Source organism: Pholcus phalangioides, unplaced genomic scaffold (genome assembly GCF_987345545.1).
Source record: "Pholcus phalangioides strain wild (caught in Gottingen) unplaced genomic scaffold, Ppha-v1.0 ptg000003l_1, whole genome shotgun sequence".
In the NCBI taxonomy this organism is placed as follows: Eukaryota; Metazoa; Arthropoda; class Arachnida; order Araneae; family Pholcidae; genus Pholcus; species Pholcus phalangioides.
In genome coordinates, this window is record NW_028301596.1 from 23,311,654 (window position 1) to 23,325,949 (window position 14,296).

Consider the following 14,296-nt stretch of genomic DNA (forward strand, 5'->3'; position numbering starts at 1 on the left):
CTCATGAAATTGAATGTCTTAAAGATGCAGAACTCTTGCCTAAGAAAAGTCAATTGCACAGTTTTGATTCATTTATTGATAATAAAGTAACATTATGAGTCTGAGTAAGACTGGGAAATGCTAATTTGAGTTTTTATAAGTGACATTCTCACTAGCATCCCAGACCCTAATCAGAATTTTTTTTGTAAAATTTGATGTCCCGATGGACTTCTAAAACTGAAAAGAGACTTAGACACTTTTCAGGAGATGGTGGGTTTACAACTATCTACATTCACTTCAAATTTTTAAAAAATGGACAATGAGATTGTGGCAAATCAGAGAAATAGTCATAATAAAAAATTAAAGGAGATTTCTAATTTAATTGTCAATGTGAATTCCTCTTGAACAAGTGTGCTAAATAAACAATAAATACATTTTACCCATACCTATTGAACTCAATTCAGCCTCATTTTTCTTGAAATGTGGGTTTATCAAAATTTTTTTTGGGGCACCACGTGAAATAGAAGTTGGTTGCACTGCTGTGGGCTGAAAAAATATATTATAGACATAAATTACGAATGAAAAAATATTTTTGATAACTCATGCAAATCGTATAACTTGAATTAATAATACATAGGTTGTTGACACATACTGGGAACAACTTTTTAAATTTACAAAAGGAAAAACTAGAAGTGTGAATGTTCTGGAAACACGTTCCCAAGAGGCCCATCATTTGGAGGGTGTCAGAGAGGAGGGTGCTTGACCCCAGCTCTAGAAATGGTGTATATATATATGAATACATTGAGTACATATTCGTTGCACGCCCCCCCCCCCCCAAACGGAAAATTTTGAAATGACGGGCTTGGGCTTTTTGCTTTTTTGGAACAGAAATACTCACATTCACGAATTGAAAAACATTCAGGAGAAACATATTTTTTATGCATGAGTTTTTATGCATAAAATGAACCATATCATTAATTTTATCATCATTTATGCGAAAAAACATGCTTGAAATGTGTGTTAAAGGCTGTATGTGCCTAATAAACTTCTGTGGAATTTTTAATGAATTGGTGTATGCTGGAAAGTATTGTGTGTATTGGGCAGTTTGACCATTATGAAAGATTACATAAACTGAATGTCTCATCCACATGACTGACAGCCATCTTGGGCGCGGTAGCCCGGTCGATAAGATACTCACCTAAAGTACCAAATGTTTAGAGGTGTCACGAGTTCGATACCCGGTTCATCCTTGCCAGAAAACTTTCCTGATACAGGGGTACAACAGAAACAGCAACATGACCGCAAGAAAAAATCGCTACTGCAGGGAGTCTCCCATCGAGGGGTTAGTCCGCCAACTTCTCGATGAGTATAAAAAACAAGCCTGCCATTCGGAATCTGCAATAAATTGTAGGTCTCGGTCTAATTAGCCCTCGTGTGCAGAAAATGACAGCGGTGCAACAAAAATGATCAAATGACAGCCATCTTCACAGGAATGCAGTCCAAAATCCTTATACAGTACTACTAACGGTCCTAGAGGCACTACGTTGGCAAGCATCCACTATGCCAACATGAAAACGTTATGCAGTGGAACTTGGTTAATTTGAATTTTGGAGGATTCAAATTTCTACGAGATCTCCTTGAGTTTTATCTATAACTAGCTATAATACCCGGCGCTGCCGGGTTTTCTTCAATGAGGTTTTTTTTGGATCACGTGATATCTCCCTCTCTTTTTTTTGAGGGACATACAAACCGTGTCCAAGTTCACCAATATGGCGACTTCCTGCGCGATTCATGAAATACACAAATCTAGATTTACACAGAAACGTAGAAATGAATATATATTTTTCTTTTTTTAAGGGGCGCTAGGTATTTCGATACCCCCCCCCCCCCCCGAACTTCAAGTTATCCATCTGTCTGTTCCAGCTTCCAAAAATCCTTAGTTAACGCTGTGGAATTTTTTCGATGCACTTTTCACGGGCTCATAACTAATTTTAAAATATCCTAACCCACATGAATTTATGCAAATAAATATCAAAAGAGACAATATGGAGACATTAATTTTCATACTTGAGAAGATATAAATGAAATCAATGATATTGCTCGAATATCCAACTCAAAAGTATAGGTTTGACTTAATATTTAATCTCCTGGGCTTCGTATATCTCTAAGCGAACTGAATATTTCAAAAATCGAGAATTCAATACAATTTTTAAAATTATTGATGGGGCGGAAAATCCCACTAATTTCCGCATTTCTACAGTAAAATCGCAAATTTCAGCACTGATTTCTTTGAGGATCATCCTTTTCCTGACTCTCAAAGCGATGCTGATGATGATTATGACGTCTATTCAAAAAGCCTCATTACTGAGAGTATTGAAAATGTGGCAAACCATTATAAAGGCATAAACTATTATACATATACTAACAGGATTAAAGAAATGAAAAACCGTTGTAAAGGCATATACACGTCTGAAACGCATTGCTAGGGAACCACGGTAACCAAAGTAAACGTTCGGAAAGTGATTGTTGAGGCCCAAAAACCATTGTTGCCCGACAGTTTTTTGCCCATTTGGGGCACTCACCCTACCCTGACGAAATTTTAAAGTAGCCTATCGTTTAAGTTGGGTCCTATTTGGTATATATGCAAAATTTGGCGACGATCGATCTGAAATTGTAGATTTGTATAGAGAACATACACACACACACACACACACAGAAAATCAATTTTATATATATAGATTTAGTGTTAAAATTTCTTTTTAATTCCATTTTTTTTTTTCAAATGTTTTGGATAATTCTGAGTTAGTGGGGGAAATCATGGTTTTTGTATGAGTAAATTTAGTTTGAAAAATTCTATACGCAGTCAGACTTTGTTTCTCTCCAGACTCCACCAAGTTGTCAAATAACAAATCTTTGAAGACCAAAAATACATAACTTGAAAATTATGACGTAATTTCAGCACACTATGAATGTTTTTTTTTCAATCTTGACTTCTGGTTCGAATTGCCATGCTAACATTCTGTCCATTAAGCAACGTGAAAAGAAATGTGGAGCCAGTCCTGAAGCAACCGCTCCGTGAGTATAAACAAAATAAAAGACTGCTGTTCAGAATCGGCAATAAATTGTAGGTCCAGGTCTAATTAGCCCCTGTATGCAGAAAATGACAGTGGTGGGAAAAAACGATCAAGCTAGTTCTGAAGGTTCTCTATGATAGACTTTTGATAAAAAAATTAATACTTCTCGCTTTGAAAACAGCACCCTTTGTATGCTAAAACGTGTCAGAATTTAATTTGCTTTTCACGTTAGATTTATTTTTTTAGCAACTCAATTCGACAAAAAATTACCACTGTTGATCGGAAACTGGCAAAACTCTGCAATATAATTTCGTGAAAAGCTTATTCGTGCTGAATGAATCCAACAATAGTGCTTGAATAACAAGTGAACTATTTCAAATACAAATTGTCAGTATAGGAAAACACCAAAATGCTAATTTATACATTTTAAGCCTATTTTATCATTCTCAGCTAGAGGTTTTGGACAGGACTAGGGGACACTAGTGTCGATTGGTAAGGGACAATTCTAAGTTGTGGTGTCACAGAGAATTTTTCTCTAATAGGGTGTTAATAAATGAAATAGCTTGCCTCCCGGGGTAGTAAGTTCTAACACAATTGGCACATTTAAAAAGAAATACGATAAACTAGATATAACAATCAAACAATAAACTAGATTTAAAACAATTTTTATCAAACTAGATAATGTTGGAGTTGTACCAAAAGAAATTTTTGAATCATTTTAATAAGAAATTCTCTCGTTAGAGCATGTAATACCTCACTGCTGAAAGATGCACAAAGTTTCAAGGCATTTGAGCCAGTGGTGCTTGAAAAACAACCATTAAACTGATGATAATGTTGAAGTAAATTGAGAAGCTATCCATACTTAGAATAAGACAACCATAAATATTTTTTATGGCCATTGTATAATATTTTATCATTGTATATATAGTTTTTATAATTGCATTTTTGATTGGGGGTTGCTGTATTTTAGAAATATATGATATTCATATTTGTTATGGGCATCTTTTTCTCAGCCATCTAGTTGGGCATTTTACCTGTTGTGGCCCTGTATTGGTATAGAGTGCATTGAGAATACACCACTTGATACGAATTACGTTATTCAACCTATTGATCAAGGTGTACCATTCAAAATCTGAAACTTTTATCGTCGTTTTAAGTGTAAGAAAAGTACCAGAAAATACAAATTATATACAGTTATCAATTACTTATACTTGAGAAACTGATGATAAAATTTTAATAATTGCTAATCATTATCCTATGTGAATATTAATGCTTAAGTTGCAATTTGTAGTCATTTTACAGATCCAGGATAGATTAATTGAATAATTAGACCTTTTTTCTTGTGACTTTGAATTTCGACCGTAATCCACAAAAACTTAGACAATTACATAAACATAGCTGCTTCAGAAAAGATAGGGCAAATTTTAAGAGATAGTGGAATTCGCAGGGAAAATCTTTTTTTTTTTGTCATGGGATATATGATTGAAAATGAAACATGCAAGCGCAGCCAGCATGAACTTCATTTTAGCCAAATGCAGGGCTCCCACTCATAAAATTCGAAAAAGTAGGAAAACACAGGACTAAAAAGTAGGACGTAGGAGGGTATCCCCCTTAGACAACATAATCATAGCAAACTCCAACATTTGTAATATTTGGCAATATATCAGATTCCCTGCTCAATTAAAATCAATTATATAAATTTTGTTGATAGGATTTGGTAAAAAATAGGACAAAACCGAGCAAGTAGGACATTTTACTGAAAAGTAGGACGAGTGGGAGCCTTGCAAATGGGTGCTTGTTGCACACCTCTAGCCAGTTTAATTTCTGACCTCACAGCAAAAAATCATGTCTCTTAATTAAAATTCTTGTACTGAAATGGGTATTCTACTACCTCTTTAATATTTGGTCTAACTTTTTGAAACACCCTGTATTGTTTTCAAATAAAAAAAAACATTCAGAAAGTGACAAAAAATTTATAAAATGAAAAATAATTTACACTCCTCATGTTTCCTCTTCCTCTTCCACTGTTCCTAGAAAACATTGGCCTTTTCTTTCGGTTTTCTAGAAGTGTCTGCGCTTTTAAAACCTCTTCATTGCTCAATACTGAGTCTACATACAAAAAAATTAATTAACAATTACAAATACATAATACATTTTAACAGTTAAATTTTTTTTCTCATTTTATCCCAGCATGCCATAAGAATGTGATACAAGGCACAAAGAAAGCCTCAATCAACAAAGAAAAATATACAGCATAAATGGTCGACATAACATGCCTAGATATACAGCAGAATTAGATGCACAGTGAAACCTTAATATAATGATACTTTGAGGAACAAGAAAAAATATAGCTGTAGAGGGGGTTATTATATTAAGAGGCAGCAGTTTAAGTTTAAAGTATAAAAATTTCAAAACAAGACTGGAAAAATATCATTGAATAGAGATTCATCATTGTAATGAGGTTTCACTGTGTTTTAACATATTGTTATGAAGGGTAGAAATTTGAAAAGGCTTGTTAGCGTATGTAAGGTATGCATGGTATGTGACTGTTCAAATAGAAGAGCAAGATTGTAGGGACTCAGAAAAAAGTTTAGTTTTACCAAATCACAAAACAATAAACAATGAGAAATTTACTCATATGAAAGAAGATGAGACCTTGTTGAGTGTGAACGGAATGACAACTGATTGACTTTTTCTTCCTCAGAAGTGCACATTTTTATTAACGCCTGCAGCACCACAAAAAATTTCAAAGAGAGAAGACGTATATACAAATGGCTGCTGTAGTTTAGCAGGACTTCTAGTTGCTGTAAATAAAAGTTTTTTCGTTCTCAAATCTTTGTTCCTATGATTTTTTATGCATCATCAAGTTCCCGGCAAAGAACTCGAGAGATCTGTGCAACGGAACAAATCTGGTGTCAGGAGCGGGGATGCTTCAAGGACTTGGTGAAAACAAGAAGTATGGAAAAGGACAAGATGAGACAATTCAAGCAGCTGATGGCAATGATGGCCCAGATGCAAGTGAGCATGAACAAACTAAAGTAAGCAAGTGCTGTTAACCATTTAAAGGCAGAACTATGAACAAAGTCACTTATTGTTTTGAAATTTGGAAATTGAGGTCCTTTTGCATGCCCATACATAGATCAACTTTGAAATTTAAAGAAAAACAATTTTTTCTTTGTTTTTCACGATGTCCCATAAATGGAACATTGGCATTTGAGAAGTGAAAGCAGAAACTAGTATTGCCTATATTCTAACGATTATTTACTTCTGGAGTACAGTTATCACACAAAGTTTTCTATTTTCTACTACAAATTCAAATTCACAACACATACTGGTTTTTTAACATGAAAATATGTGTATGTATGTGTGTGTGTGTGTGCACGTGCAGAAAATTTGAATCTTTTCCTAATGTCCGTGAAAAAATAAGGAAAACATATTTGATGGACCCGTTTGTCACATTGGTAATATAATTTATGCACAGTGTTTTTTTTGGCAAACCGCACACCGTCCTTTCATCACAGACAATATGATGGCCATCAGATGACCTGACCTCTTTTTTTCAGTTGACAATGTGGACCTGGATAAATTAACCCCTCTTTCGTTCGTAGAAGGTTCAATTGTCACTTCTCTTTGGAATTTCAAATGTGAAATGCGATCTGCTTTTTTAAATTTTTAAACTTAAACTTTTCGAAGGGAATATGTCTTACATTTCGGAATGGCAGTTTAAAAAGTTGAGGCTGACCTCAAATAACGTCATTGAATGACACAATAGCTGTCATAAACATGAAGTAATAAAATTGTTTTGTCACACAGCAAAACTTAGAATATCTAGCATGAATAATTACCATCCATTATAAAGAAAAGGCATAAATTTTCAGTAGGATCATAGAAATCCACAAGAAATAAGAGTTGCGACACATTAGTTTGGAAAAATGCAGTAAAATAGTACAACTTTGCACATCATTGTGCCACACACGATTTCCAAACATCAACAAGTTCTGGCGGTGAATGGTTGCAAAAGTACAAGTTCGGAAAAAATACTGGTAGGAAGTTACATGTTGGGTAAGAATAACCTTCCCAGTTATCCCACGTGTTTATCAGAAAATCATTGGTGATTCGCAAGTTTTTGGTGTTCATGAAAAATTGAAAAGAGCCTCCTTTGGTTAGACCATTTAAAGTTTCCTAAGAGATCTGTTAAGTGTATATGTTTATTTCTATGTTATCTACTATAAATTGGTGCATTGGGTGTTTCTAAATGTTTTTTTTTTATTTACCCGCACACAGAGAGTATCACTTGTTATCAATAATAAGAACTTTTGTGTTGCAACTTTGTGCCACCAATTTTTTTCTAATTTTCATATTTTTATCTGTTTTTAATCGTGTTGGAAGACGAGATGAAGTTGAGAGTGTCTACTTATTTGATGATGTAGAGGAGAGTATACAAGGTGATGCACAACAAAAGAATGAAAATATTTACATTATTATCAATTTTGTGGAAAGTTTTAGCCAGGAGTGAAGGTTTGCAAACCAGACGATGAAGAGATGTACTAGCTTCTGCTATGGTGAAGAAAGGGAAGTATCGTGGACATGGCCAGACTTAGCTGACATCATCTGGTATTGCAAAAATCAAATTGTAAGGGAAGTAAGTCCACCAAAACTAGGATTGCCAAATTTGCTCCCCGAGTAGATAGATAGATAGAACCGCTCACAACCCCAGACTGATGCAAGGCACCTTACTTCAGTCCGGGGTTGTGAGCGGTTCTATCTATCTATCTACCCGGGGAGCAAATTTGGCAATCCTAGTTTTGGTGGACTTACTTCCCTTACAATTTGATTTTTGCTCCCCGGGTAGATACCCATTCCCCCCGGGCTGTTGGGGGAAATTGTTTTCAAAAAAAATGTGTTGCTTTTAGGTTAAAGTTTTATTTTGAGGATAGTTTATGTATTCCAAAAATTGCTGCATATCATTTTTTAGGGAAGCATTTAGGTATGAGATTCACATATTAAAATATGTTACAAGAAACCGCAAACAGAAAATACAACCATGGACCTTAATTTAACAAATATACCTGATATGTAATATGTGATAAGCATATCCACAGAAATTATTGCTTACTTATAATACACAGTAATTTTTCACACACACACTAATCCTTGTTTAAATAAATTGAAGCCTCTGTGAAGAAGTAAACTAATGTATGTAAACTGAATTTTCATTCAAAAAATATTTACATGTTTGCATTACTTTTTCATAAGTTTTATACAGGTACATCAGACTTTCGTAACTGAAATATCAAGAGACAAAAAAAAAAAACCATTATCTCATAAAGAAAAGAAAATAACTTTGTGGGATTCTTGAATTGAACAATGGTAATGAACACCTTCAAGTGAAACAGAACAAAAAGTGTAGTTTTCCTCTGAAAAAAAGATCTAACCAGAAAATATAAGCCAGATCCCAAGAATTTTCCTGTTAAAATCATCAGCCAGATGAAGACATTCTGTAGGTCTGTTGCTATATATGAAAGGTTGTCTTGTATAAAGTGATATTAATATACATGAATGAATGCCAGGAGCTCTGCCACTGAACTTATCCCGTTGCCAAGATCTCTTCCAGCCCAGCTTCGTGGCAGAGTCTGGGACAAAGTGAATGCACCTAACAGTGAGTGTGTAGCTAGTGTTGTGTTTGATATTTCAGTGCTGCCATCTATACTTCAAATTGTGAGTGAAGTGTAATGATTGAATATTTGTAACGCTGTAGGGAAAAAAATTTATTAATATACAAATACAGACGTGCCAACTTTTGAAATCCAGAAATTCTCCCGATGGGGATACCACCCCCCCCCCCGACACTCATAGACTCGAACAGAAAAAGTTCATAAAAAAATTTCCAATCAGTTAAGAAAAAGTTACATTCCCCCCAAGGCAAGTTCTGCATTGCCCCTGAGAAGAATATAATTCCATGTCAATCTTTCCATGCAGAATAGAGAAATCACATCTACATACTGTTTGTAAAGTGTAAGTGTTTCCTTTCGTGGATGCTATCAGTGATTACCTTGGGTATGTGAACTTGTATGTATGAAAAAACGTGATTACTGCACAGTTGTTAATGGAATACAATAACGATTATACAGGAATTTCGGCAACCACGGTCATGCCCCTGATAAATGATTGCCAATAAACGCTATGAAAACCAAGTCGCGTCTTTGCGAGTTGCTTAAATGCGGTCACAGACTTTTTGAAGGCTGCTCTCGATGGAAATGACTACGACTGTCCTCTATGGGTGTTTTCCCTAACGACGACGGTAATCAATGATGCCACGACAATGTGAAAGCTTGCGTAAAATCTAATTTTCTGCCAAAATCTGGAGAGCAGGAGGAAGGATGAAAAATCTGGAGTCTCCCGCCTAAATCGGGAGAGTTGGCAGGTCTGCAAATATTAATATATAATAATGTTATTGGCATTTGTATTTAATGATAATTCAAGTTATTCTGTAGTTTTAAGTTCCCAAAAATGACTAATTTGGACAAGTGGAAAACACCTCCAGAGTAAGGAATCCTCAGAATAACAGCTATCTCCTCGTCTTAATCAGATCATTCTTCAATTATTGCTGCTCTTTTAAAAATATTTCAGAATTTTAATTTAGTGAAGCCAGAGATATTTTTTTAAAGTAGCCTACGGCTCAATCCCGGTCCTGTTTGGTATATATGCAAAATCTGGCGACAATCGGCCTAAAACTGTAGATTTGTATAAAGAACAGACATACATACAGACAGACATACTTTCACATTTATATATAAGATTCCATAGTTTAACATGCACCAAAAAATGTATATTTAGACATAAGATGTATACATAAAGGATGTACATACATTTTTATGTTACATATTGTGAGGTTGTGGAAAAAGGAAATTTCAACAGGCAAGCTGTTGACAAGGATATACAGTAATACTTTTACTCATGAGACACATGAAGTTTAAGTTGTATAGAGAGACGAAGACATTCTCGGGGGAGTTTGATTTTAACATTCATGACAAAGGGTTGTCAGTTTCGCATGTTAACATACAGTTGTTCTGTATTAATATAGAATAAAGGAATTTTCCATGTTCGCCGCTCTATATACACCACACCAACCGTCACATTGGAGCCCAACGTTTTAAAATAGACGAGTGAGTGTTTTTTTAGATAAGCTGGCATTCTAAATAAGTAGGTAATCAGGAATAACAAGTGAGTGGAAAATTGACTATTTGGCAAAATATCGAAAAGACAAACTCTGATGCCTTGACGTAGAGATGGGCAAACCTACCGAATCCGAGATGAAAGTGATAAAGCTAAAGAAACTTATAAATACAACAAGGTCTTCACAAAAGTACTACAGACCCTCATAGAAAAGATAATTCGATGAAAAGAAGCTGAAGAGAAAAATAGAATTTGACGAAAAGAAGCTGAAGAGAGAAACTGGCGAGCAGAAATACAGTTCGAACTCAAGAAACTGAGGATAGAAGCGGAGAAGTGGTAAGTTTCTGTTCGACTTGATGTGATAAATTGAGACTTTCAAGTGGCAGTTTTCCATTTTGAATCATCAAACCACATTTCGTTGTTCTTGGTTCTGTTCGAACGACACGAGATTGGGCCAGATTCCAGAAGAATTTTGGATTATATATCTCATCAGCTTACCGAAGGTGGTGGCTAAGATTTGTGCCAGGGAGCCTGACGACAAGTTCAAGGACTATCGGTATGTCTAGGAGCTGCTGTTAAAGCGATTTAAGCTACATGTGGACAGATTTTGACAACTTTTTGTAGAGCATTGGAAGAACTCAGAGAGTTCATGGCGTGACTTTTATTTTGAGTTGAACACGTATCTAGAACGGTGGTTAGCAGAAGTTAAGGTTACAACATTCAAGGACTTGATCAATCTAGTTATAGCTGATCAGATGAAGAAGTGCCCTCTACAAGTGAAAGAACATTTCATAGATGTATGAGCCATGTTGATCTTGCTTTCTGAACTAGCTGAGAAACTCGACGCATATGAAGATGCCAGCAGTACTTTCACAAAGAAATTCAATCAGCAGTACGATGTCAAGGGTCATCGAAAGCAAACACAGAGGAAATATCCATGAACGTCATCAAAACCAGTGATTTCCAGACCTTTCGTGCAGGTGATAGATACTTCCCATGATCAGCCTGGATGAACAGCGACCTGTAAGCTGCTGTGGATGTGGAGATCCTGGAGTAATTAGAGTGCAGTGTCCAACCTGTAATCCTGAAACCACAGAGACAACCGCTGTTGGTCAGCTGGAACTGAATTTATGTACATCTGTAACAAACTGTAGTGTTGTTGAAAATTCATGAGAATGGCAAAGTGGGAACTGCTTGTGCCAACAGTGGTGCTACGTACTGTATCACAAATGATACTCTGCTTCGTATTTTGAAAGAGCAAAACAACAAATTCCATCAAGAAACGGTCAATATGTGTCTTGCAAACAGACTACAATCAACAGTGAATATGTTGACCACAACGATATTTGTCAATATGCAATGGAGGCAGCTAAGGATAAAATTTATGGTTCTACCTGGAATCGTCTGTAACAGAACTTTTTTGGGAATCGACTTTCTAGAGAAAGCTGGTGTAGTCTTGGATCTCAAGCAAAGACAGTGGTTCTGCAGGAAAATACCCATAAGCGATTCCACTTCATAAACGAGTTTATGATTAAAACTGTTCAACATGTGGTGGACCACGTCGACTTGAATTCCTGCAACTACAACAAGTGGAAGGACAGCAACAAAAATAAATGTATGAAATTATTTTCAGTCCAGGGGGAGGAGACACTCCCCAAGGCAAAGTTCACCATGACAATAGGGCATCCGAACCTCAGCGGAGTGTTCTGTCAAGACGTCTCAGAAACCAAGTAGGTCACGCCTGTGACTATCCAAATCATGTTTCTGGCAATCCACGTCCTGCTGTCCATAGTGGAACGACGACGACGGGAGGGGACGACCTCCCAAAGGTGGAACGAACAACCTCCTACAACGTTTTTTGCTGGTTCCTTGCCAGGGCGTCCACGAAACCAGAGGGGGAGCATGTAACAGGCAAGCTGTAGACAAGGATCAGAGATGCCTCTGGACTCGGGACCCAGGTTATTTGAAAGCTCTGGGTCCTTTTTGAGTGAAAGTGGGTCCCTCTCAAAAAAAATGTTATCTTGAAAAAAAATTATGCCCCCCCCCCCCTAATTCTCTGGTATCTCTGAATTTTCTTCCAGCATGCCCAGGTCTTTAATCACTTGCTTATATTTCTTCATTGAGACTGAGCGATGGGTCATGTTCTGGGTAAGAGAAGAAGGTATCTGTGAATCAAGTAATTCATTTCGCCCTTCTCCCCCCTCATCCCCCCCCCCCCCGAGATCAAAAATTAAAAATATTTTTGTAGAGAATTAAAATATTGGAATAAAATTTCTTTTATACTATCTGTGAAGAATTAGATCCTTGTACCCCTCCAAAAGCCGATTCTGCTTACACACACCCATGATTTTAGCGATGCAAAACGGTGACTACCGCATAGCAGCTAGATGACAAAACTGTGGATATTCAAGGTCGAGTTTTGACAGACAGATTCGGTTTTTTTCCATGGTATTGAGGTGGTTTTACAATTTGAACGGGCGTTCCAATCCTTTACGATTTAAAAAAAAACTCGCATTCGCAATATTGTAGGAACAAGACGAATTTACGCCGTATAGACACTGTCTTTGAATGCCAGCCAATAGCCGCAAAAGTACCGTAATTTCTCGAATATAAGGGGCCATTCAAGTATTAGGTAAGCAGATTTTCAGCCATTTTTGACCCTGCCCCCCCCCCCTTGTCAGCAAAAGTCAGCAAAACACTGACCCCCTCCCTCCTTAGCAAAATTTCGGCAGCAGCTTAGAATATTTCATATCATCAAAAAGGGATGGTTGATGACGTAAGCAACCTTTAAACCCCTTCCTCCCCCCCCTTGTCATCAAAAGTCAGCAAATCCGAAACCCCCTTCCCCCCCCCCCCTCGATGCTGACATAATACTTGAATGACCCCTAACTGGAAGGGAGAAAATCTGTAGGGTAATAAAAAATCCAAAATATTGCATGAAACTTCTGTACACGTCCCCTCATTTAGGGAAGCAACTAGAGATCCCTCATCTTATTCTTAAACAACCCGTGTGTATATCAAAACAGTACAGTGTACAAAGTAGTAAAACCAGTTTTTCAAGGTCGCACGATCATGATACACGGTAAAAAGAAGGAAAAAAAGAAAGGGGAAAGTGTTGGGGAGAGGTTCTTCTCTCTACTTTTTCTTCTTAGAACTAGAAAAGAGCGTGTCCATAAAATTTTTACGAGTCCTTTTCCGAAATTCTGGGTATTTGACGCGTCATAGCGCATCAATGGCATCTCTGAAGGATAAATACTTTTATTCACGAGACCCGTGAAGTTTAAGTTGGATCGAGAAATGAAGACATCCCTGAGAAGTCCGATTTTAACCTTCATGACGAAGGGTTGCTAGTTTTGCATGTTAATGAATAGTTGTTCTGTATTAATGTAAAATAAAGGAATTTTCCATGTTCGCCACTCTGTATACACCACACCGACCATCACAAAAATTCTATTTTCCTCCCATTTGGCCCAAAAAAACCCACCCGGGCAATAAGTGAACAATTATTCCCTTATTGTATCGTCAATTTTAGTAACCAAATACATAGTTCAACATGCACAAAAAATTTACGTTAAGACATAATGTAAGATGTACACATAAAGGATGTACATACATGTTTAAATTAGATATTTTGAGGTTGTGGGAAAAAGGAAATTCAATTTTCCCCAAAAAACCTGCCTGGGCTGGGTTTTTTACAACCCTGACCAAAACATGAGCGCAAAAGCATGTAGTTAGTTGACATGAAGCCATGAGTGTTCTTCATAAAAGAGTTTAAAATTGTTAAAAGTAGATGAGTATCTAACCTATCAACAGTTCCTTAATAAGTTAATTTTAATTGAACCTGTTTTCATTGTTTTCTATCATTTTTCACTCTTCAATTTATAAAAACTTAGAAAAAATGAAAAAAGAAAAATAGGCGAAATGTTTGGAGAGGTTTTTATTAAAGCAGATATGTAGAAACGATAAAAGCAGTGACAAAAATTTGCCTGATCGAGTTTATAATGCATTTTAAAGGCAGGAAAAACGATGGCCCAAAGTTGTAACCCATAGGGGTACAAGATTGTGCC

The 14,296-nt window shown here is 36.4% G+C and overlaps 1 protein-coding gene across 1 annotated transcript in view; it reads right to left on the reverse strand.

Moving 5' to 3' along the window:
* LOC149088318 (uncharacterized) overlaps window positions 1-14,296 on the reverse strand; it is a 234,276-nt gene that overhangs the window by 174,404 nt on the left and 45,576 nt on the right. The window contains exons 6-7 of the mRNA XM_089246939.1: window positions 5,050-5,162; window positions 426-525 (exon numbers count right to left, since the gene is read on the reverse strand). Of these exons, the coding sequence (XP_089103065.1) occupies window positions 426-525; window positions 5,050-5,162 (213 nt within the window). The remainder of the gene's footprint in view (window positions 1-425; window positions 526-5,049; window positions 5,163-14,296) is intronic.